Raw genomic sequence first — 26,460 nt, forward strand, 5'->3', positions numbered from 1 at the left:
CCCTTCCCAACAACACCAGATGGACTGCAGTGATTCAAGAACTTTCTCCACCTTCTCAGGGCATTTATTAAATATCTCATTAATAATTTATCGCAATTCACTCAAATCTCATGGTGATGTGGCCACAGGAGAAAGTGAGGTCTGCAGATGCTGGAGATCAAAGTTGAAACTTTATTGCTGGAACAGCACAGCAGGTCAGGCAGCATCCAGGGAACAGGAGATTCGACGTTTCGGGTACAGGCCCTTCTTCAGGAAGGAATCTGATGTGGCCACAGTCAGATTCATTTAAAATTCCTCAGGGGCTTTGACAGGGAGGATGTAAAAGATGTTTCCTTTCGTGGGAGAATCTTAAATATATGGGCCATTAAGTAATTTAAGACAGATGCTGATAATTTTTTTGTTGTTGTGAATCTTTGGAGCTCTCTTCCTTAAAAGGTGATTAAAGTTGAGAGTAACCAAATTCCTCAGACATATTAAAATAATCTTAAATGACTGTTTTGACTCATTATAACATTTTGCTCTTTAAAGCTGCATTGTAAGGGGAGGTGATAGCCTCGTTGTATTAACAGTCATCTGTTAATTCTGACACCCAGGTAACATTTCAGGGACCTGGTTTTGAATCCTGCAGAATTTGCATTCAATCAGAATCTGGAATTAAGAATCTAATGATGGTGACAAATCCATTGCTAACCATTGGAAAAGCCCCATCTGGTTCACTAATGCCCTTTAGGGTAGGAAACTGCCATCCTTACTTGGTCTAACTTACATGTTACTCCGGACCCACAGCAATGGTTGATTCTTAACTGCCCTCTGGGTTGGGTAATTAATATTAGCCAAGCCAGTGACGTCCTTATCCCATGAATGAATAAAAATGAAATAACGTGCAACTTTTTGGTTCATATGATTTTATAGGTCAGAGGAGATAGGCCACAGTCAGATTCATTTAAAATTCCTAAGAGGCTTTGACAGGGAGGATGTAAAGGATGTTTCCTTTAGTGGAAGAATCTTAAATATATGGGCCATTAAGTAATTTAAGACAGATGCTGATAATTTTTTTGTTGTTGTGAATCTTTGGAGCTCTCTTCCTTAAAAGGTAATGGAAACAGTCTTCAAACACTTTTACAGCCTAGATATAGAGCAAAAGGGGAGCGGTATGGTAATATCCATGGACTAATACTCCAGAAGTATGGGTTCAAATGCCACTGGGTAGCTGTTGAAATTTGAATTATGTTGGTAAATTTGATGTTGAAAGCTAATCTTAGTAATATCGATTATGAAACTATAATTTGTTGACTGTTATGTTCTATGACTCTATAACTCAAACCATTAACTCTGATTTTCTCTCCACAAATGCTGCCATATCTAATTGGGGTCACTCATGCATTTCAGGGAAGGGAACCTGTCAATTTGTTTCAGAGAATCATAGAATCCTTACAGTGTGGAAGCAGGCCATTCAGCCCATCAAGTCTGCACTGATCCTCTGAAGAGCAGCCCACACAGACCCACCCGATCCCTGGCCAATCCACCTAACCTGCACATCTTGGATCGTGGGAGAAAAATGGAGCACATGGGGGAAACCCATGCAAACATAGGGAGAATGTGTAAACTACACAGACAGTCGCCCGAGGGTGGGATTGTACCTAGATATCTGGCGCTGTGAGGCAGCAGTGCTAACCAGTGAGTCACCATGCCAACCATTGACATGCAAATAGCAAATACCTCCAGACCCTCAGCAACATGGTTGACTCTTAACTGCCCTCTGAAATTATCTAGAAAGTGACTCAGGTCAAGTGCAGTTAAAATGGGAAATTAGTGCTAGTCTTGACAGTTATTTCCACATCCCACATTTTTAAAAAAAGTGACAAAAGCCAAATGCAGTTGAGAACAAGTATGATAAAATGCCAAAATACACTTTTAAAAAGAAAGCTCCTGATTTGCGAAATTAAGTTGTGGATTTTTTTTACCTTAATCCCAGCATAAAACTCTGTAACTGCAGTGGTCGTACGAACCAGACTGTTTGTACTTGGTTTCTTCTCCATCATTCTGTTCAACAGAGGAATAAGAGAGAAAGCATTTGGTTTTAAGCGTTTTGTTGCATGTACTCCAGCTGTACTAATTTAACAGGAAAGGATGCACTGTGGCACCTCATAGGAAAGTGAAAGATAGGAACATGGTTAAATTATTCAACCCCTTGAGAGTGTTCTGATGTTTAATGAGCTTATGTCTCAACTTTTATAGCAGATCCACTTTCCTGTCATTTTCTCATTCCCCTTGATTTCTTTAATAATGTGGCCGGCACGGTAGCACAGTGGTTAGCACTGCTGCCTCACAGCGCCAGAGACCCGGGTTCAATTCCCGCCTCAGGCGACTGACTGTGTGGAGTTTGCATGTTCTCCCCGTGTCTGCGTGGGTTTCCTCCGGGTGCTCCGGTTTCCTCCCACAGTCCAAAGATGTGCAGGCCAGGTGAATTGGCCATGCTAAATTGCCCGTAGTGTTAGGTAAGGGGTAAATGTGTGGGTATGGGTGGGTTACGCTTAGGCGGGTCGGTGTGGACTTGTTGGGCCAAAGGGCCTGTTTCCACACTGTAATGTAATGTAATCTAATCTAATCTATTAATCCTCTCAGTATTGAACTTGCTCAACTACTGACTATACCATGGTTGGTCTGGAATAAAAAATGCCAGAGAATTCCTAACTTGTGCAACTTTCTGGCTCGTATGTTTTTATAGGTCATAGGGATTGGTCAGGATTTAATGATGTGGCCACAGTCATATTCATCTAAAGTTCCTGAGGGGTTTTGACAGGGTGGATGTAAAGGATGTTTCCTTTAGTGGGAGAATCTCAAACATACGGGCCACAAAGTAATTTAAAACAGATGCTGATAATTTTTGTTGTTGTGAATCTTTGATGCTCTTTTCCTCAACAGGTGATGGAAATAGTCTTCAAACACTTTTAGGGCCTAGGTAGATATAGAGTCTTGACCAGCAAGAGAGGTGAAAGCATTCAGGCTTGCCTGAATGTGGTATGCAAATCAGCTCAGCGTGATCCCATTGAAGGCATGAAGGATTGAGTAGTCTACATTTCCTCCCATCTCCATGTTCTAAGGCATACTTTTTATGAAAAATGTTCTCTTCAACTCAGTCCAAAATGGCTGACCTCTTTTGCTGAGATTGCAACCCCCTATTCTAGAACTTCATCCATGGGGCAGCAGCCAATGTCAGGCTCTCTTGGTGTCTTCAGTGAAATCAGCTCTCATTTTTCTAAACACCAGAAATATTCAGATGACCATTCAGATCATTCTGCTCGACCCCTCCTCAGAGGACAACCCAGAATCTCAGCAAAATTCCTTCACGAGCACTGACCTCCCATATGACCATGCCCCTCGCATTAGAAGCAGCAATTGTGTCAGAACAACTCTCATATCCCAGTGCAAGGCTCACACAATCTCTCAACCTGGATATATATCACTGTTCCCTCTATTGTTATTGAACTAAACTCTTTGAATTTACCGTCATTTAAATAGTGATAATTTGGGGAGTAGCCAAGGGATCTGGGAGTCCTTGTACACCAATGATTAGTAAGTTTGTGGACAACACAAAGATTGGGCAAACTGTGGATAGTGAGGAGGATTGTTAGAGGATACAGATAGACTGGAGACTTGGGCGGAGAACTAGCAGATGGAATGTAATCCAGACAAATATGAAGTGATGCATTTTGGATGGTCTAGTGCAGGCGGGAGGTATACAGTAAATGAGAGAACTCTTAGAAGCATAACATACAGAGAGATCTAGGTGTATAAGTCCACAGTTCCCTTAAAGTGATAACACAAGTGGATAAGCTGGTCATAAATGCTTTCATCAGTTGGGACATAGAGTATAAAAAAATTGGCATTTCATGTTGCAGCTATATAGAATTTTAGTTTGGCCACATTTGGAATATTGTATCACACTCCCACAAGGATGTACAGGCTTTAGAGAGGGTACTGAAAAGGTTTATTGGGATGTTGCCTTGTTTGGAGGGTATTAGCTATGAGGAGAGATTGGACAAACATGGTTCATTTTTACTTGAATGCTGGAGGCTGAGGGGTGACCTGATGGATGCACGAGAGGCATGTTTAGAATGGATAATTGGAATCTTTCTCCCCGGAAATGCTAATCACTCGGGGACATAGATTTAGGGTAATTGGGGGGGACTTTGAAGGAGATATGACAGAGGGCAGTGTCTGGAATGTGTTGTCAGGAGGTGATGGAGGGAGATACAACAACAAAGTTTAAGAGGCATCTTGAGAGATACATGAATAGGCAGGGAATAGAGGTAGGAGAAAGTGAGGTCAGCAGATGCTGAAGATCAGAGTTGAGAGTGTGTTGCTGGAAAAGCAAAGCAGATCAGGCAGCATCCCAGGAGCAGGAAAATCGACGTTTCAGGAATGAAGGGCTCCGGCCAGAAACATCAATTTCCCTGCTCTTCGGATGCTGCCTGACCTGCTGTGCTTTTCCAGGGAATAGAGGTATACAGACTGTGTCGAGAGAAAAGGTGTTTAGTTTAGAAAGATGCCATGTGTTGGCACAGGCTTGGTGAGCCGAAGGGCCTGTTCCTATGCTGTACGGTTCTTTGAAATATTACAGGCAGCTGCAGCAAGCTGTTTGGAAGGCAAGTGGCATGTCGCCCTTCATTGTGAGAATAGTGTTCAGAAATAGGGATGTCTTCCTGCAATTATAGTCATGATTTGGAGGTGCCAGTCATGTCACACTACAGGTGACCTCACTGCATTGCGTGCGCACACACACACTCCTACAGACCCATACCCTCACGCAGACTCTCTCTCTCATATGCTCAAACCCGCACACCCTTGACACTCACACCCACGCAAGCACCCTCTCACAGCCTTTTACACTCACACACATACACATCTATACAGTCTCACAGACATTCACATCTCCCCCCACCCTACCCCCCCACCACACACACACACACACAAACATACACACCCACAAGTTTGTGGGGTGAATTTGTACTTGCAGAATTACATTTCAGTTTGCTCAAAAACTGCATGAATCCATGTAAATCCCTTTTTTAGAAATAGGATCAGTCTGAAAATTGGGGTAGAGACAGACAGACTTTAGCCTCACACCTACATTATCCGAGCTGACATGGCACCTATTGTTAAAGTTCACTGGAGAACATAATTTTCAAAAAGTTTTTTTTAGATTACATACAGTGTGGAAACAGGCCCTTCGGCCCAACAAGTCCACACCGACCCGCCGAAGCGCAGCCCAGACCCATTCCCCTACATTTATCCCTTCACCTAACACTAGGGCAATCCTGAGGAAGGGCCTGTGCCCGAAACGTCGAATCTCCTGTTCCCTGGATGCTGCCTGACCTGCTGTGCTGTTCCAGCAATAAAGTTTCAACTAGGGCAATTTAGCATGGCCAATTCACCTGACCTGCACATTTTTGGACTGTGGGAAGAAACCAGAGCACCCAGAGGAAACCCACACAAACATGGGGAGAATGTGCAAACTCCACACAGTCAGTCACCTGAGGCGGGAACTGAACCTGGGTCTCTTACACTGTGAGGCAGAAGTGCTAACCACTGTGCCACTGTGCCATTCTTGGATTTACATATGAAAGAACTGAAACCAACATGATCATTCTAAAAGGTGAGACTTAACAAACAATCCAGGTCTTTTTCAATATATCATTTCAGTTGCATCACACTATAAACCTTTGCTATAAATTCTGTGTCCTACGATCTTATTCTCTATGACCACCTGACGAAGGAACAGTGCTCCAAAAGCTAGTGCTTCCAAATAAACCTGTTGGTATTGTGTGATTTTTAACTTTGCATTTATAGTGACTTGGTGAGACTGCACCTGGAGTATTGAGTGCAGTTTTGGTCTCCCTGCCTTAGTTGGGAGATACTTGCCATAGAGGGACTGCAGCAGAGACTCATTGGGCTGACATCAGAAATGGCTGGACTGGCATTTGAGGAGAGATTGGTTCGAGTGGACAATTTCGAAGAGTGAGAAGTGATTTGATTGAAATACGTAAAATTCTAACAGGGCTGCACAGAAGCCGGGAGGATGTTCTTCCCTGTTTGGGGAGTTTAGAGCAGGGGTTACAGTCTCGGGATGTGGAGTAGGCCCATTTAGGACTGAGGTTAGAAAATACATCTTCATTCAAAACAGATGTTCAACATATAGAATTTGTTACTACAGCAAGCTATGGAAGCCAGATCATTGAGATATTCAAAAAAGAGATTAATAAATATTTGGATATCAAAGGCTTCAAGGGTTATGGAGAGAAAGGGGAATATGGCGTTGGGAAAGGTAAGCCACGATCAGGTTGAATGGCAGCGCAGGCTCAAGGGCTGAAAGGCCTACTCCAATTCCTAATTTCTATGTTGTTTTTCCAGAAATGATGATTGCATGGGCTCAAACTGAGGGCTGGGGAAATGATTAAAGTTTCAACGTCACGGTGGGAAATCCACTTGTGGTCAGGCGGCTAGCAGCAGAAATGGCTACGAGACTCATTAAGAGCTACAATCAAGCATGCTAGGAACTTTGGCCAAGCTAGTTTAAAACTGCAGTCGGGACATGTTGGGTCCTGTCCTGTAAGCTATGACCTGCCGGTTCCTGTTGACCAAATAAAGGAGGTGCCATAGTGGTTTGACAAACATACTGGCACCACTATCACCTTACATGGAGAACGGTATAAAGTTCTCCAGAGGAGCAGGAGAGTCGAAGTTTCAGGCAGGATCCTTCATCAAAAACACACTCTATCCACGCTTTTCTTGAGTGACCCATTTCTGGTGGTATGATAGCCGTATCCACTAGATCCCATCTGGAATTGAATATTGGAATTAGGTTTTGGTCAATTTATTGGCTGAGTGCCATTGAAGTTTCTGGAAAGGTGAGCACACTTTGGGATAAAGTTAATTTTCCATTGTGACCGCTCGAGACCCATATTCGTAACGTTTGTTCCCCTGATGTGATTGTCAGAGAGACAAAGAACCATAAGGCAAACATCTGCACTGGGGGCGGAGGTTGGCTGCTTCATTTGAATCGGAGTGCTATTTGTTTCAAGCCAAGTTTTTCAAGTTAAAGTTAGGGTTACTGGTAAATGTGAATTAAGTTAAAGTGAAGTTAAATGAAGTGAGCTAAAGATGAAGTTGAGTTAGATGAGGTAAAAATTAAAGGCTGCAACGAATATGTTTTGTATTGCTACCTAGAGAGTTAAATAAAGGGTTTGTGTTTAATTAAATTCTGAAGTGACTCTCTGTCTTTTGTCTGTCATACATGGGAAGAACACCTGGAAGAAGTTTGAATAACTCTTTCCGATAACACACTGCATGGTTTTTTTGCTACAGCAGAAGGCTATGATAACACCAGCAATGTGCCGCTCAAGGAAAGTGTAGATAGAGTGTGTTCTTGAGTCCCGACAAAGGGTCCTGCCCGAAACATCGACTCTCCTGCTCCTCTGATGCCACCTGATCCTGCTGTGCTTTTACCAGTTCCACATTTTATCGACTCTGATTTTCCAGCATCTGCAGTTCTCACTATCTTCAAGTTAGGTAATGAAGTTCAGAGGGAGACTGTTGTGGAGTATAAAACTGACCATGAATCGACAGTTACAACATTTAAAAGACATTTAGATAAGCACACGAATCAAAAGTGTTTGGAGGGATATGAGCCAAGTGCTGGCGGGTGGGACCAGTTTAGTTTGGGATTATGTTCAGCATGGACTGGTTGGACCGAAGAGTCTGTTTCCAGGCTGTATGACTCTATGACAGAGCCAACTGGCTGATTACTGCTCTCCTTCTTTGCACTGCTTCCATTTTGTTTGGGTTAGTTATTACCTTTCTTCAGCTTCTCCTGCCAACCACCATTCCTTTCTCAATCCCACTGCATTCAAATCTCTCACCACGGCATCCTCTCATCTGCTGTTTGGTCTTCCTCCTCTTCCATCCTGGCAATCCCGCCTCCATCACTACACGTCCTCTCACACTCTCTCTCCCCATAGCAGGTGACCACAACCATTTCAATCTCTCTTCAGCCGCTTCACTCAATGCTCCCACAATCTTCACTGACCTCCTGAGTTGCTAGTTCCTGATTTTATCTGTTCTCAATATTTCACACATTTGCCATCTCAGAATCTGCACCACATTATTTTCCATTTACTGCTTTTGTTCACATCTTCTTGATATTACTGCCTTTCTGTTTTACAGAGCGAGGTCTGTTTCTCCACTATACATTTCAGACAGATCATTCAGTCATCTTGCCTGTGCAGATTTTTTAATAGACATTTTTAATACATATTTGGAGCAGGTGGGATTTAAATCCAGACCTCCTTGCCTCAAGATAGGAACACTGTACCACAAGACCCTAACTCAATCATATTTTGTGTCATTTTGTGATCATTACCTACCTGCTAACAATTGGAGAAAACAGCCACAGGTTGGCCATGACCATGTTCAGAGGGAAGCGTAGCTGTAAAACAGGAAGGAATGACATTTAAGATGACAAACATTCCCAGTGTTAGTAGAGTTTGTTACTCCATCTGTCCCTGTGTACTACCACAGGGGCTCTAACTATGCCTTGGACTAACACTGGCTTGAATCATACCTTGTACTAAGGCACAGACTCTGTCAATACCTGGCACTAACATGTGGACCTTGTACCTTTTTCTCCCGTGCAAAGCCACAGATTCACACTTGCAGAGCTCCTTCAATGTAATAAAATATCCAAAAGCACTCATCCATTTGCACCATGTTTGTTTGATTGCACGTTTTAATGATGCTTATGTATAAAGGTCCCAGAGAACCATGGAGCTGCTCTCTCATGAGACCGACATGACTAGTGCTGAGTTGAGCCTTAGATCAGTCTGCCTCAGACAAGGGGAGAGTTGGGAAGGTGGGACTTCATGGTAACCTTTTACCTTTATGATGTGTATCATTAAATAATGCATAAGGTCTCATTTTTAGTGTTTAACCAGTTAAATTCCACACTCTAGAGTTCCCTCATTTTGTTAAAATTCACTCCTGTTCCGAGTTATCCTTGAGAAAGTGGTAGTGAGCGGCCTTCTTGAACTGCTGTAGTCCATTTGGCGCAGATATAGCCACCTGAATGCAGTTAGAGAAGGAGCCCCAGGATCTTAACACCATAAGATACAGGAGTAGAATTAGGCCATTCAGCCCATCAAGTCTGTTCTGCCATTCAATCATGGCTGATATGTTTCTCAACCCCATTTTCTGCCTTCTCCCGATAAGCCTTGATTCCCTCACTAATCAAGAACCTATCTGTCTTTGTCTTCAATACACTCAATGACTTGTACTCCACGGTCTTCTCTGGCAATGAGTTCCACAGATCAACCATCAGCTGGCTGAACAAATTCCTTCTCATCTCAGTTCTAAAGAGACATCTTTCACTCAGACACCATGCCCTTTGGGTCCTAGTCTCTCCTACTAGTGGAAACATCGTCTTTACATCAAGTCTATATAGGCTTCTCAGTATTCTGTAAGTTTCAATCAGATCGCCTCTCAATCTTCTTTACTCCATCGAATACAGATCCAGAGTCCTCAAACCATTCCTCATATAACAAGTTCTTCATCCCCAGATCATTCTTATGTACCTCCTCTGGACCCCCTCCAATGACAGCACATCCTTCCTTAAATATGGGATCCAACACTGCTCAAAATATTCCAAATGTGGTCTGACCAGAGCCATATACAGCCTCAGCATTACATCTCTGCTCTTATATTCTAGCCTTCTTGAAATGAATGCTAACATTGCATTTGCATTCGTGACTGCCAACTGAACCTACATGTTAACCTTAACAGAGTCCAGAAATAGAACTTCCAAATCCCTTGTGCTTCAGATTTCTGAAGCCTTTTCCCATTTAGAAAGCAGCCTACATCTTTATTCTTCTTACAAAATGCATAACCTCACACTTCCCCCATTCCATCTGTCACTCTTTGCCCACTGTCCAAGTCCTTCTGCACACTCCCTGTTTCCTCAACACTACCTGACTGTAACTTATCTTTGTATCGTCTGCAAACCCAGCACAATGCCCTCATTTCTTTCATCCAGATTGTTCAGTATAATGTGAATAGTTGTGGTCCCAAATTAACCCCAGAGGAGAGATATCCCCTGAAACCCACTGATTCCAGTTTTGCTTGGGCTCCTTGCTGATACACTGGGTCAAATGCAGCCTTGATGTCAAGGGCTGTTACTCTCCCCTCCCCTCTGGAATTCAGCTCTTTTGTCCATGTTTGAACCAAGGCTGCAATGAGGTCAGGAGCTGAGAGGACCTGGTGGAATCCAAACAATCACTTTACTCTGATGTAGACTGACAGGGTTGTAATTGATTAGATTGGACTTGTCCTGCTTTTATGTACAGGACATATCCGGGCAATTTCCCACATGTTTGGGTAGATGCCAATGTCGTCACTGTACTGCAAAAGCTGGGCTTGGGAAGCAGCAAGTTCTGGAACACCAGTCTTAAGTACACTTGCCAGAATGTTGTCAGGGCCCGTAGCCTTTGCAGTATCCACTGCCTCCATTTTGTGATATTATGTGGAATGAATAGATTTGGCTAAAGATTTGTATCTGTAATGCTGGGCATCACTGGAGGAGGTTGAGATAGATCATCCACTTGCCACTTCTGGCTGAAGATTACTGTGAAAGCTTCAGTCTTATCTTTTGCACTGATGAATTGGGCTCTTCCGTCATTGAGGCTAGGAATAGTTGAAAAGCATCATTCTCCAGTGAGTTGTTTAATTGTTCACCACCATTCACAACTGGATATGGCAAGAGTACAGAGCTTGGTTGCAGATTGTGGAGTATAATTCTGCTGCTATTGGTGGCTCACAGCACGTCATGAATACTCAGTCGCGATTTGCTAGATCTGTTCAAAGTCTGTCCCATTTAGCATGGTGATACAACACGATGGAGGCTATCCTCAATGTGAAGGTGAGACTTTGTCTCCACAAGGACTGTATGGATCAGATCTGCATTTAAAGATGAGAAAGGGTTTGGCAAACATGAAGGGAGTCCTTCTGCACTGCAGCATTCAATGACAGTATTCTGGAGAATGGAGCTGAAGAATCAGGGTGGAAGTGATGCTGGGAGACTGTGTGTGACAACCAACTGCCTTGCTGTTGGTTTTAAAAATTGGGAAACCTTAGTGGTTATCATGCTACACAGAAAGTTGCAGTTTCTCTGTGCAACGCAGCATTCTAAATTCACACAAATTAAACAAGCTAAATTTTGCTGTTGGAACAGCAGCCGTAAAGGAAAATAAAAATCATCTGCACCACACCCATACCCTCACCACAGTAAAACCCCAGCAACTGTCATAAGAGCAACCTATCAAATATCGCACTCGGTATTCTTATCATTATTGCTGGCCATTGTATGAAATGAAAATTGGTTTCACAAGTGACAGGAGATGGTCATTTTGACAATGAGTGACAATATTAATCACTACCCTCTGATCCTCAATGGCATTGCTATTGCTGTTCTCCACGATCAACATCCTGTTGATAACCATTGACTGCGAACTTAAGCAAATTAGTGACATAAAGCACACGGTTTCTAGAGCTTATAGGAGCTGAGTTTTCTTCTGACTCCCCAGTGTTTCTATGACCAACAATACACAAGTCAGGACTGAAATAGAGTATCTCCGGTTCACTGGCTAGCTGTGGTTTCAACAACTCCTGAAAGCTACATTCTATCAAGAACAAAGCAGTATGCTTCACTGGCATCCCATCCATTGATTCAAACCTTCACTCTGTCTACCAAAGGCACACCCTAGCTGGAAAGTGTACTGTCCATAAAGGAGAAAGTGAGGTCTGCAGATGCTGGAGATCAGAGCTGGAAATGTGTTGCTGGAAAAGCGCAGCAGGTCAGGCAGCATCCAGGGAACAGGAGAATCAACGTTTCGGGCATAAGCCCTTCTTCGGGCTTATGCCTGAAACGTTGATTCTCCTGTTCCCTGGATGCTGCCTGACCTACTGCGCTTTTCCAGCAACACATTTCCAGTACTGTCCATAAAGGTGCACTACAGTAACTTTGGCTCATTTGAAAGTATCAACAAAACGAGTGACCCACCTTGAAGGATAAGAAAAGTAAGGGTTTTCACCCTTCATGGTTTTCCACTCTCCTCATAATCATGTCCACATTCTCCTTTAATTTACATACCAGTCGGGCTTGGAGGTATACCTTTCATTGCTACAGGATTAAGATGTTGAAACTTCATTATGAACAGTAGTTTGGGAACACCCTCACCCTCATCCTCACCTTTGCTGGAAAATTAGGGATGAGTAATCTCACACTGGCAACATTTGCATTGCAAAAACAAAACAAAAGTAATGCATGGTTTAAAAGCTGGGGTCATGATTACACAAGTGTAGTGAAATTTGGCAGGATTCATAGTGACTGTACGTGACGCGTAACATGTTTTCAACATTCACTCTGTGGATCACAGCTTCCAGATCTAACTTGCAAATCTCTATTTCAAAAACAAAAGGACAGCGTGCCTCCAGAATCTCGCACCCATGCAAGGCACTTGGGTATATCATGGGCCAGAACCAATTATTGGCCATCAAGGAGCTAGGAAGTTAATTTGCAAAAGAAAAAAAATCATTCCACAGAGGCCGGTATCCCATCATGTACCACAGTCCTTGACTTTAGTACTGCCTTGTAAATAGTCAGGCACCAGCGTGCCAGTATCACTGACACTCACCCTTTTTGTATGGCAGCCAGGGATCCCTGATTGGACCAGATTAACAGCCCAAATCAGGGAATTCATAATGTATGAGGCTCAGCTGGCTGATCTCGTTCCAATCACTACAGCAGAAATCCAAGCAAAATGTATTAATTAATTAATTAATTTCAGTCTTAAATTAGCTTGTGGCTTATTAAACCTAGTGCCTAATGCTGCCAACAGGGAGAGTTTGGAGTGACTCCAAATGTGTGGTGTTGGAAAAGTCCAGCTGATCAGGCAGCATCCGAGCAGCAGGAGAGTCGACATTTCAAGCATAAGCTCTTCATCATCAGGTGTTGTTGAAACCACAGCAAACCGGAGAGTACTCCATTACAGTCCTGACTTGTACATTGTTGGTCATGGAGAGACACTGGGGAGTCAAAAGAAAACCCAGCTCCTACAAGCTCTTCCTAATGAAGAGTTTATGCTCGAAACACGAACTCTCCTGCATCTCGGATGCTGCCTGACCTGCTGTGCTTTTCCAGCGCTGCACCTTTTGACTCTGATCTCCAGCATCTGCAGTCCTCACTTTCTCCTAGGTGACTCCAAATGGATCATGATATCAAACCAGATGGAGAACCAGCCTGGAGCTGTCATGTTTCCTAGAAACTACATTGCAAGGCTGGGAAAATGACATTCCTGCCAAACAACGGTGAGGGGTTTCGTCTTTGCTACTCGAGTGACCTCTTGATCTGATGTGAAGTTGTCACCCACCTCATTTTGTTTGGCCACATTCTAGACCCTTCCAGTAGATAATATCATGCTCAGAGAGATGGATGGGGGTGAGGGGGATGGAGGGGGTGGGAGTAGGGGGATTTGGACTGAATGCCATGAAAACTAAATTAACATTTCAGCATTACAAATGAAACTCTACTCAGCTATTCATGGGGGATGGTAACATCCTTGCTGGGACTGAGGTGAATGGACGATGTGAAAGAGTCAGAATAATCACAAGTGGGTAATTATTTAGAAATACTTTGCAACTCAGTCTCCAAAAGCATAAAATGTACAACTGAAGATTTTGTTCATACAGTTAGAGGTGTACAATCAGAGATCTGCAGCATGGAAATAGTTCCCTTTTTCCACTGAGTTCATGGCTGATTAAAACAACACCTGACTATTCTAATCCCATTTTCCAGCACTTGCATTCTTGCATGTCTTGGATATGCAAATGCACATCTAAATATTTCTCCAATGTTATGTAGGTTTCTGCATCTACCACCCTTCCAGTCCTGAGGAAGGGTTACACTTGAAACGTCAACTTCTCCACCCCCTGATGCTGCCTGGCTTGCTGCGTTCTTCCAGCCTCCTGCCTGTCTACCAGCCTTACAGGCAGTGAATTCCAGATCCCCATCACCCTCCAAGTGCAAAGCTTTCCTCATTTCCTCTAAACTTCCCACCCCTTCTCTTAAATCTGTGCCTCCCTGGTCATTGATTCCTCCACCAAGGAGAAGGATCCTTCCTGTGTACTCTATCTGTGCCTCACATAATTATATACATCTCAACCACGTCCCCCCTCAGCCTTCTCTACTCAAAGGAAAACAACCCAGGCTATCCAATTTCTCCAGTCTAGGCAACATCACGGGAAATCTCCTCTCCATTTCCAGTGATATCACATCCCTCCTACAATGTGGATTCCAGAAGTGCTCTAACCAAGGCCTAACCAACGTTTTATACAGTTCCCGCAGAATCTCCTTGCTCTTAAATGCTAAGTCTCAGCTAATAAAGGCAAGTATCCCATACTCCATTTTTAGCCACTTTATTCACCTGTCCTGATACCTTAAGGGACCAATGTATATGCACACCAAGGTCCCTCTGAATCTTGGTGTTTCCCTGGATCCTATTGTTCATCATTTATTCCCTTGCCTTGTTTGTCCTGCACAAGTGCATCACCTCACCTTTATCTGGATTGAATTCCATTTGCCACTGATCAAGCCTATCTCATCAGCACATCTGTACGCTATGTTTCTCACAGTTTACCACTCAACCAATTTTTGTATCATTGGCAAACTTACTGAGCAACCCTCTTGCATTCAAGTCTAAATCATTTATATAAACCACAAACACCAAGGGCCCCAGTACAACCCCTGTGGGACCTCATTTGGCACAGATATTCTACCAGCAAAACACATCTCAAACCTCACTCTCTGCTTCCTGCCACTCAGCCAATTGTGGATGCAATTTGCCAAATTTCCTTGTGTCCCATGGGTTCTTATATTTGCTATAAATGTCCCATCCTGGACGTTATCAAAAGACTTGCTGAAATCCAAGTAGCATCAAAACCATCGCTGTCATCGACACATCTGGTCACCTCTTCGAAAAATTCAATCAAGTTGGTAAGACCCGACCTCCCCTTAATAAAACCATGCTGATTGTTCTTGATTAATCCCTGGCTCTCCAAATGCAAATTAATTCTTAAACATACTATTACATAATGTGTTCAAGCCAACCAGTGAGACCTTTAATATTGATTTGTTCAATCACATCATTACTGTAAGATCCAACTGGGAAATGGGCAGTAAACCAGGTTTTTCAATAGCCACTAATTTCTAACAAATGTTAAAGGTACACCTAATGTGTAAAGTCAAACATAGGATAGATTGAGAAGAGAGTGAGGACTGCAGATGCTGGAGATCAGAGTCGAGAGTGTGGTGCTGGACAAGCACAGCCGGTCAGGCAGCATCTGAGGAGCAGAAGAATTGACGTTTCGGGCATTCCTGATGAAGGAATGCCTGACCTGTTATGCTTTTCCAGCACACACTCTCAACGTAGAATAGATTAAGTTATGTTTCCTCAAACAGACAGTGTAGCACTTCACTGAAATGCCTGCTGAGATGACACACCAAAGGCTCTGGAATGGATTTTAAGTACTCACAACCTGTAGACCTACAGTGAGAATGTGGCCACTCAGCCACTATTGGTCTGATAGACTTGACGAGATAGAAGCACATTAAAAAGGAACTGAGGGTCGTCGGAGTGAATGCCCACAGGTTCTTGAAAGTGGCTAGAACGGCTTGGAATTCTATTCCACAGTGAGCAGTGGAGGCTGAGCTACTGAATATTTCCAAGACAGAGTTGGGCGTATTTTTGAGTGAAGAGCAGCCATAACGCATCCCTGGACGGCAGGTGATGAAAGGAAAAGACCCTCTCCTAATCTAAGTGCTGCCAACCAGGTACTGTTGAAAGGAACCAGGATCAGAAAATTTCAATCAACAAGGCTTAGAATTCTGAAAGTGACCATTCAATTACCAACTTTTACACGACTGGTAACATCCACCGTTTTACTATGCACTCTTCATGAACGGTTCAGAGATTGATCGTCTTTATAACCTTTGTCTTTTTTTCTTCTTAATCCTAATCTGTGTGTATGCATGTGTTGTGCTATTATTTCTTCTCATGGTTAGTAACAAATAACCTCATCCTTTTTTTAACTAAAGGGAGCCTGGTTCAACTGGCCCCATTTGAAGCATGCATTCATTTGATCTAAGAGAAAGGTATCCCAAACTTTTTAAATTAACCTTGTTATGACCAACCAGAGGAGTGGATGAATGAAAAGGGGGAGCCAGTGTATCCTTCCTCAGCCAGAACTTTAATGGTTTGGGGTGTCCTGTCTGCAAACCGTAATAAACTGAGGGACATTGCCCCAGGACCGATCATAACAATAGCTACTAGTCAGCCATTGTGGATACAATGGGCCAAATGGGCTTCCTTTTCTGTGTTAAACGTTTATGATTCTAATTTCATATTTTGCTAAATATATCCGTATCATTTATTTCTAGGCCATACTTAGTTTCTAGTTACAAGGTTTACACATACTGGGCTGAAAAATGTATCCAATTGACTATTACTGGGGGATCACTAATGCAAAAAAATTTACGTATTTCCTATAATTACTCATAAAAATGTGCTCTGTAAGGATACAGACAGCAGTAGGTGCTGAGCTGTAAGTTGCAGATTTCCATAAAAGAAACAAAACCGATTTCATTGAAACACAAACGCTGCAGTTCAGGGAAATATTACTTTTGCTCTTCATGGAACCCAGTTTGAAAACATCAATGTGCTGGGAGCTTAATGCTAGAAATACAGGAAGTAATTTTCAGGAATTTGCAACATGGGATTTTTCAGAAAGATAAGATAACTTAATCCTGAAACACTGCATTGAACTAATTTTCAACATGTTTCTGGTGGCCATTTTATTCTAATGCAAACCAGCTGACTCCTCGTGCAGCTGCATTGCGCAAAGATAAAACGTTTTTTTCAGAATGGGGTTGTACATATCGTGCTTCAAACCACTTCACATCTCTGATCTTTCACTGCACGATTAAAGTATAAAATCTATGATGCCGAGAGCCAGAGTCAATGCAAACATTACAGATGAAAAGAAAACTATTATTGGAATTTCTGTGGTTTTTTGTGGAAGTTCTTTGTATGTCTGATAGAAAAGTCAGTCATTGAAAAAAAATAGCACAAATGGCTGTTTGCATTCCTTCCCTGACTTACTAAATTGTGATCAAGGTTATAAGATATTCTGTTGAAATTCCGCCCCATTTCAGAACCCACATTGACAGTATTTTTCTCTTTTTAAAATCACTCTATAGCAAAGATGAAGGCAGTCTGTAGACAAATAGAAACAAATTATTGGAGATACTCAGCAGGTCTGGCAGCATCTGTGGAGAGAAGGCAGAGTTAGCATTTCTTCAGCAATTTCTGTTTTAGTTTCTTTCTCTATTCATTCATGGCATGAGGGCATCACCAGCATTTATTGCCCCATCCGTAATTGCCTCGAGGGCAGTTAAGAGTCAACTATATTGTTCTGGAGTTACATGCATGTCCGACCAGGTAAGGGTGGCAGTTTCCTTCCCTAAAGGACATGAGTGAAACAGATGGATGTTTCTGACAATCAACAATGATCATCATTAGACTCTTAATTCCAGATTTTTATTGAATTCAAATTCTGCCATCATCAGGAAGGGCTTATGCCCTAAACATCGATTTTCCTGCTCCTTGGATGCTGCCTGACCTGCTGTGCTTTTCCAGCACCATACTCTCGACTCCGATCTCCAGCATCTGCAGTCCTCACTTTCTTCGGATTAACAGCCTGGCCATAATGCCACTAAAGCTGTCACCATCTCCTTCCAGCATCCACTTTTCTTTGTATCATGTTCGTTTAGACAAATAGGTTGCAGAAGTGGTGGCAATGGTAGTGGACATAAGAGCCTAGGTAGGCCATTTGGCCCATCAATTCTGCTCCGCCATTCTATGAGATCTTGATTGATCTGATAATCTTCAATTCCGCTTTCCTGCCTTTTCCCCATAACCCTTGATTCCCTCACTGATTAAAACAAGCTTCAATGAAGAAAAAAACTGTAGAAAGTTGCAACACAAAGGGACTTGGGGTACTTGTGCACAAAACGCAGAAAGCTAACGAAAGGGGGTTGGGACACCAGGCAGCAGGTCTTATTGCAACTGTACAAGGAGCTGGTGAGATCAGATCTGGTTCCTTATTTAAGGAAAGATATTCCACTGGAGGCAGTTCAGAGAAGGTTCACTAGGATGATCCCTAGTACAGAGGACTGTTTTATCAGCAAAGGCTAAACGGTTAGTGACTCTACTCAATGGACTTAAGAAGAATGAAGAATTTCATTCAAACATATAGGATTCTCAAGGGGCTTGACTGGGTAAATGCTGAGCGGAGACTTCCTCCGATGGGAGAGACTAAGACCAGACGATTAGTTTCAGAATAGAAGAAACCAACTTCAGACTGAGATGAGGAAGAATTTGTGGGGGCAGAGTCCTTGTGTATATTTAAAGCTGAAATAGATTGTCGATCAGTCTAAAATGAAGGGTTACAAGGAAAGGACAGGAAGGTGGACATGAGGAATGTCAGGTCAGTCATTATCCTATTGAATGGCAGAACAAGCTGAGCGACCTACTGCTGTTCCTATTTCTTATGATCTTAAGCTTGTGGTAACTGGCCTTTCGCTTTATTTTTGTCGTCATCTCTATGGTGGCATGAATGAAGTCAAGAGCTCATCCTGTGAGGAAGTTGCCCAGAAGATATCCCTTTAAAACAAAAGCCAACTTTACATTTACATTGCCTATTACCCACTTAATTTGTATGAATCACAAAAAGCTAGCATTCACAATGACCCTTACATTCCTCTATGTTGCAGCTTTCTGCAATCTTACTCCATTTAAATAATATTAAATTTCTCTATTCTTCACACCAAAGTGCATAACCTCACATTTTCAAACATTTTATTCCATCTGCCTATTTTTTGCACACTTGATTAATCAGTCTATACTCACTTGTGTCATCTGCAGACTTGGTGATAATACATTAACTTCTCTCAATCAAGTCAATAATGTACTGCAAATAATTGTGACTCAGTACTGATCGTTATGGCACTCCGCTAGTTAAAGGTGCCTTCCTGGAAATGCCCCCCATAATCATAACTCTCTCTTCTACTGTATTAGCCAATCCTCTATCCATGTTAATATCCTACATTCAATAACATAGCCTTTCATGTTCTTAAGTAGTCCAATGTATGGTACTTTATCGAACATCTTCTGAAAAGCCAAATATGTAACATCAACTTCCCCCTTATCTATCCTGCTTATTACCACCTCAAAAGAATTCTAATTAATTTGTCAGGCAGGATTCAGACCAAAATTAAATTATCAAATGTATTTACTGGTTAAGTATTTACAAAAGACACCAGTAACTAACATTCTGATTTTCACAACAATTCACTCTATACAAAACAACATATGATCAAAACTATTTTGACTGCATCTCCAATTATATATTACATGGACAATGATATAACAGATTTGTTCTGCTGCCTTAGGCTATTTACCAGAAATCAAAGCAAGATCTAGAGATCTGGGGGAGTCCCATATATAGCAATATATAGAACATATAGTATGGATGCTGGCCATTTGGGTCAACTGTTCAATGTTGGTATTGATAAACTATATGAACCTCCTTGCACTCCACCTACCTAACTCAGCCTAATTCCAGAGCTAAGCATAGGCAAGGCATTCTGACAAATCTAACACGCAGCAACTGGTAGTTGGACCAAAGCACAAAGTTAAACTGTGAGAATAGTTATTGGCTTTCATCGCATCCCTGCAATAGGTTGAACAGTGGTAACTGCAAAATTACTGCGCCGTAATCTTCAATCATCAGGACAAATGATGCTACCTGGTGTAGTTAACTAATACATGCTTTCACGTGATACTTCTCATGACTGAAAGCAAAAAGACAAAAATCACTGTCTAGAAATACAACTGTATTTAAATCATTGTCTATTGAAATAAACACGGCAATGTTCCTGTCTGAAGCATGATAGATTAGGCCTTCTATCGCACATGATCAACATTTTTTGCAGACAAAAACATACCTGAGGACTCAGGTGTTCAAATAATCCACGTTCTGGTCCTTGTCCAAACATTCTGGGCATTGGGTTCTTTTCCAGTCTAGAAATAAGGAGAAATAGGTTTAGGCATTCTTACAAAGTGCTGTTATAAATATTGGCGGACCATTGCTTCTTAGAATGTCTAGGAGAAAGTGACGACTGGAGATGGTGGAGATCAGAGTCGAGAGTGTGGTGCTGGGAAAGCACAGCCGGTCAGGCAGTATCCGAGGAGCAGGAGAATCGACGTTTCAGGCATAAGCCCTTCATCAGGAATGAGGTTTGTGGGATGGGGAGGGCTGAGAGATAAATCGGAGGGCTTCATTCCTGATGAAGGGCTTATGCCCAAAACGTCGATTCTCTTGCTCCTCGGATACTGCCTGACTGGCTGTTCTTTTCCAGCACCACACTCTTGACTTAGAATGTCTACATGGCTCAAAATCTTTGGTCTTATAATTCTGAATACAGAAGGTCTGTTGGTCATTGGCCAATTTTTCTTACATTGAATTGTTGAGGTGTCAAAGAATTTCCCAGGAATTGCATTATTGACTCATTCAATGTGAGTCTTAAGTATTGGGTAAAGTTAAATCTTGGGTTATCTATGCACATTTTATGGATTTAGAGGAGGTTTCGTGATGTGTTTGAACCATGGTTCAATGAGTAGCTCCCAGTGGGTGGTGAGTGGAACACCCTGTGTTAAGCAAACAGATTGGGCTGCAATATAATTTTCAGCGCAGGCATGAGTGGGGAGGCCAATACGATTTTGTCACACAATCTGGGATCAGAACTACCCAGAAATGGAAGCTGGAGACCTTGTGGTGTTATCACTAAACAATTAATCCAAGGTTCTGGGGACCTGGGTTCAAATCCCACTAGGGCAGGTGGTGGAATCTGATCCAATAAAAATCGAGATTCAAGGATCTAATGTTGTTCATGAAACTATTGCTGATTGGTAGGAAAAAAAAATCTGGTTCACTAATGCCCTTTAGGGAAGGAAACTGCCATCTTCACCTGGTGTAGCCTACATGTGACTCCAGACCCACTTCAATATTTTTGACTCTTAACCGCCTTCTCAGTAATAAACACTGGCCTAGCAATCAAAGCCCAAATCCAGTGAATGAACTGGAAAAATAAACATTTAGGAAGTTGTTGACTTCCTTGTCTATTGAAATGAACTCCTCCAGGCCCTAGAAAAAAACTTTGAGATTTCCTTATCCAACTTCCTAGCTGCCCCATTGCCAGCTATGTTGGCCTTCTGTCCTACCCCCATATCTGACTCCTCAGGACCATTACTCAAGAGTGACTGCTACCCAAAGCCCTGCTCCTGCCGGTAGACTGGGCAGGGACCTCTGGCAGGATCAGAAGATCCCGTGCAAGGTCTGAGTCTTCATTGGCAGTGCCTCGGGATGGACAGACAGTTTAGAATTCATCTAACCCCACTGCCCTCAATGGTCTACTCGCCCTAGCCTGAGCTAAAATCAGGATTTCTACGTTTAACTTTGTTTTTAATCCCAGTCTCTGGCCGTACAGAGAAGGAAACTCCGCAGGAGCAAAAGCAGTTTTGAAGGGAGGACTTTCTAAGAACTCAACCAGAGGTCAGTGATTGTGGATCCCACATCTTTTCTTTCATCCCACGAATGGTTTTTCATGTCCTTCCTGTCCTTTGATTTTTAAGTGTGGTTCCCCCCCATTGGGTTGTGGGCATCTGTAAATTTTGAACGCTGTGCAGCACGGGCAACATCAAGCAGAGCAAATAGTTCAAGAGATTCCACCATGAATACTTATTAATTGACTCATGGCTGGTGGTGCAAGATGGATTCACACAGGAATGTGGGCGGGCAGGAGTGGAGCTCTGACTCTGGGTGCATTTGGAAGGTTGCCAAAATGGGTGCAAAGACAAAACTTAAATTTGCATAGCATCTACAGACATTCTAAAGTGCTTCGCAGCTAATGGAGTGCTTATGAAAAATGTTGACACTATTGCCACGTGGAAACATAGCAAACAACTTTGCACAGCAAGATCCCACAAGCAGCAATGAGCAGAAAAACTGTTTGCATGACTTCTAGTGAGGGATAAATATGAACCAAGACACTTAATAATTAGCTCCCTTGTCTTCTTCAAAACTATGTCGTGTTAGTTTCTCCATCCACCTGTGACAGCAGATAAGAACACAAGAACTAGGAGCAGGAGTAGGCCATTCGGCCCCTCAAACCTGCTTTGACACTCAGTACAATCATGGGTAATCTCATGTGGGCCTAATGACGGTCCTTTGCCCGAAATATCGATTTTCCTGCTCCTCGGATGCTGCTTGGCCTGCTGTGCTTTTCCAGCACCGTACTCTTGACTCATGTGGGCCTCAACTCCACCTTCTGGCCTGTTCCCCATGACCCGACAACCCACCAGTCCTTAAAAATCTCAGTAAATTTAAGGAGGGAACAGACACTGTCCCAACATCCATCACATTCTGAGTTCTTCGGATACATAGACCTTTGAGAGAAGTTTTAAAACCCTGTAACTATAACCTCTTATATAAGAGAGAGTTAAGGGGCAACTTTTTCACGCAGAGGGTTGTACGTGTATGGAATGAGCTGCCAGAGGATGCGGTGGAGGCTAGTACAATTGCAACATTTAAGAGGCACTTGGATGGGTATATGAATAGGAAGGGTTTGGAGGGATATGGGCTGGGTGCTGGCAGGTGGGACTAGATTGGGTTGGGATATCTGGTCGGCATGGACGGGTTGAACCGAAGGGTCTGTTTCCGTGCTGTACATCTCTATGACTCTATGACTCTTGTTCGAGATTGCCCCATGAGGAAACATACTCTTCACATCTACTTTTTCAATCCCCTCTAGCATCTTATCACAGAATCCCTACAATGCAGAAACAGGCCACTTGGCCCAACAAGTCCATACCAACACTCTGAAGAGTATCCCATCCAGACCCATTCTCCTACCCTGTTATTTTACATTTCCCCTGACTAATGCACCTAACCTACACATCCCTGAACACTATGAGGCAATTTAGCATGGCCAATTTGCCTAACCTGCACATCACCGGACTGTGGGAGGAAACTGGAGCACCCAGAGGAAATCCACGCAAACATGGACAGAATATGCAAACTCCACACAGACAGTCGCCCAAGGCTGGAATTGAATCCAGGTCCCTGGCATTGTGAGACAGCAGTGCTAACCACTGAGCCACATACGTCTATTAGAACTCCTTCTATTCTTCTAAACTCCAGGGAGTATAGACCTAAACTTTTCAGTTTCTCTTCATAAGACATCTCTGGAATCAATCTAGTGAACCTCCACTGAGCTGCATCTAATACAACCACATCACTCCTCAAGTAAGGGGACCAGATTAGGACAAGATGCCATTGTCAAACTGATTATGTTATTTGCCCACATTTAGTTCAATTATTTTCAACTTTTCATTCAATCTGGGACTGATGTGTGGAAAAAATGCGTTCCATAAAATGCTGTTCTTTCTTAATCTTTACTTAAATTTCCATCTGAGGAAAGTAATATCAATAAAAACAGGACAGAGGTAACACTAAACCACAAGGATAGGAAAGGAGTTGTTAGAAAGGGAGCAACATGCAACCCTCTGCTCATCCAGGTTACAAGAGGGGACATGACAGAGGTGGAGAACTTAAAATGCAGAAATTTTAAGAAAAACTGAAAGAACTACAGATAATGGAATCAGAAACAAAAACAGAAATTGCTGGAAATGCTCAGCAGGTCACCTGAAATGTTAACTCGTATTTCTCAGGGAATGTAGGCATCACTGTTTGGGCCAGTATTTACTGTCCATCCCTAATTGCCCTGGGCAAGGCTCACTGTTACCTTAAACAGAGGAAAGAAAGAGAAAGACAGAGAGAGATCAAAGGTATAGGCAAACATAGAGAGAGAAGTAGAGAGCGAGATAAATACCTGGTAGTAAATGAGAGGTGTACATGATTGAAACTGGGTTGGCTGCACAGGGAGCAACCCAAACAAGACAGGACCTGGACGTGTAGTGGCTGTGGGGGGGTAGTAACCGATACGGAGAAGGGTGGTCACATTCAAAAATTGTTAAACTCAATTTAGTTTACTGGCACGGTGGTTCAGTGGCTAGCATTGATGCCTCACAGCGCCAAGGATCTAGGTTCGATTCCAGCCTCGGGCAACTGTCTGTGTGGAGTTTGTATACTCACCCTGTGTCTGCATGGGTTTTCTCCGGGTGCAGTTTCTGGTTTCCTCCCAGAGTTCAAAGATGTGCAGGTTAGATGGATTGGCCATGCAAAATTGCTCATGGTGTTCAGGGATGTGTAGGTTAGGTGTGTTAGGCAGGGGGGGTAAATGTAAAGGAATGGGCTTGGCTGAGATACTCTTCGAAGGGTCGGTGTGGACTTGTTGGGCCAAAGAGCCTATCCCCACACTGTAGGGATTCTATGAAGTGTTATTGTCAAGTTGTTAAACATCATCCCAGTGTCCGTTATTGTCAGAATTTTATACAGTTCAATAACATCCCCTTTCTTCTAAACTCTTGACAGGTTCTGAACAGCGTCTAGATTAGAGTGGTGCTGGAAAAGCACAGCAGTTCAGGTAGCATCTGAGGAGCAGAAAAATCGGCATCAGATGAATCATCGATTTTCTTGTTCCTCAGATGCTGCCTGACCTGCTGTGCTTTTCCAGCACTACACTTTCGACTCGAATCTCCAGCATCTGCAATACTCACTTTCGCCTAATAGATCATAGAATCCCTACAGTGTGGAAGCAGGCCATTCAATCCATCAAGTCCACATTGGCCCTATGAAGAGCATCCCACCCAGACCTATGCCACTATCCCTATAACTCTGCATTTCCCACAGCCTGCACATCCCTGGATATTACGGGCAATTTAGCATGGCCAATTCACCTAACCTGCACATCTTTGGACTACGGGAGGAAACCCTTGCAGACACAGGGAGAATGTGCAAACTCCACACAGGCAGTTATCGGTGTCTGGAATCCAACCTGGGTCCCTGGCACTGAGAGGCAGCAGTGCTAACCACTAAGCCACCGTACCATCAGAGTTTGGAAAGCCAGTGAATTAGATGCTGGATAAATCAAGCTTAGAAGTGACCAGCTGTGCATTCAGCTTTATTACAAATTTAAATCAGTTAGACAACTTCACTAAGATCAAACATGTCACTGACAGGAGATAAGTTGCATTGAGACTAAAGTGAAATAATTTGAGAGAACAAGGTGCTTTGAAATTGATCTTCACTTAAAGCATTCTCCTCTCACTATGTAGGGAGGGAACTGAATGGAAAGAAGAATCTAAAAATTATACGGAGGTGGAAAAGCCATACACTAAGTATCCAGAAATACCATTGGAATCTGAAGAAGTTCTGAAGATGGAATTCTAAAGAAGCATCTCTGGATCTGAAATGTTAACTCTGCTTTCTCTCCACTGATGCTGCTAGATCTGCTAAGTTTTTCCAGCATCTGCGGTTTTTAAAAAATTTTTAACCATTGGAATCATGTGATACTTGCATATGTACTGAAAAATGCTCATTGAGAGTGTGTGAAGTGATGTAGCTCTGTGTACAGGTCTCATACTCACTTGGACACTGCAGCTGCCAAGATTCCAATGCTGGTCTCCTTTGGTGGCATTGAGGAATGGCCAGTGTCCACACTCACACTCAAACTAATGGTAGCAAATCCCTTTTCAGAGGTAGCTATACTGGAGAGAATGAGAGAGGTGATATTTTTAAATTTAGATTTCAGTTCATTACATCCATGTAAAACCAAGAGCAAGGAAAAACATGCATGTTATCTGCAACAGCGATTTGCATTGATGTAGTGCCTTTGACTCAGTAAAATCTCTGAGGTACTTCACAGGAACACTTACCTTCAAAGTTTGTGAGAAGATTTGTAGCTCGGGTGCTCGTTGCTGTGGTTCTGTTTGCCGAGCTGGGAATTTGTGTTGCAGATGTTTCATCCCCTGTCTAGGTGACATCCTCAGTGCTTGGGAACCTCCTGTGAAGCGCTTCTGTGATCTTTCCTCTGCCATTTGTAGTGGTTTGAATCTGCCGCTTCCGGTTGTCAGTTCCAGCTGTCCGCTGCAGTGGTTGGTATATTGGTCCAGGTCGATGTGCTTATTGATTGAATCTGTGGGTGAGTGCCATGCCTCTAGGAATTCCCTGGCTGTTTTCTGTTTGGCTTGTCCTATAATAGTAGTGTTGTCCCAGTTGAATTCATGTACTTGTCATCTGCGTGTGTGGCTACTAAGGTTGGCTGGTCGTGTCATT

The 26,460-nt window shown here is 42.8% G+C and overlaps 1 protein-coding gene across 2 annotated transcripts in view; it reads right to left on the reverse strand.

The window, feature by feature from the left end:
* The window catches only part of LOC122563098 (N-fatty-acyl-amino acid synthase/hydrolase PM20D1-like), an 84,381-nt gene that overhangs the window by 18,797 nt on the left and 39,124 nt on the right, over positions 1–26,460 (reverse strand). For both annotated transcript variants that reach the window (XM_043716524.2, XM_087973508.1), the window contains exons 5-8: positions 25,773–25,892; positions 20,171–20,246; positions 8,427–8,488; positions 1,965–2,043 (exon numbers count right to left, since the gene is read on the reverse strand). In XM_043716524.2, the coding sequence (XP_043572459.2) occupies positions 1,965–2,043; positions 8,427–8,488; positions 20,171–20,246; positions 25,773–25,892 (337 nt within the window). The remainder of the gene's footprint in view (positions 1–1,964; positions 2,044–8,426; positions 8,489–20,170; positions 20,247–25,772; positions 25,893–26,460) is intronic.

Source organism: Chiloscyllium plagiosum, unplaced genomic scaffold, assembly GCF_037043375.1.
Source record: "Chiloscyllium plagiosum isolate Xiang-an unplaced genomic scaffold, Cpla_swu_hap1 HiC_scaffold_26, whole genome shotgun sequence".
NCBI lineage: Eukaryota > Metazoa > Chordata > Chondrichthyes > Orectolobiformes > Hemiscylliidae > Chiloscyllium > Chiloscyllium plagiosum.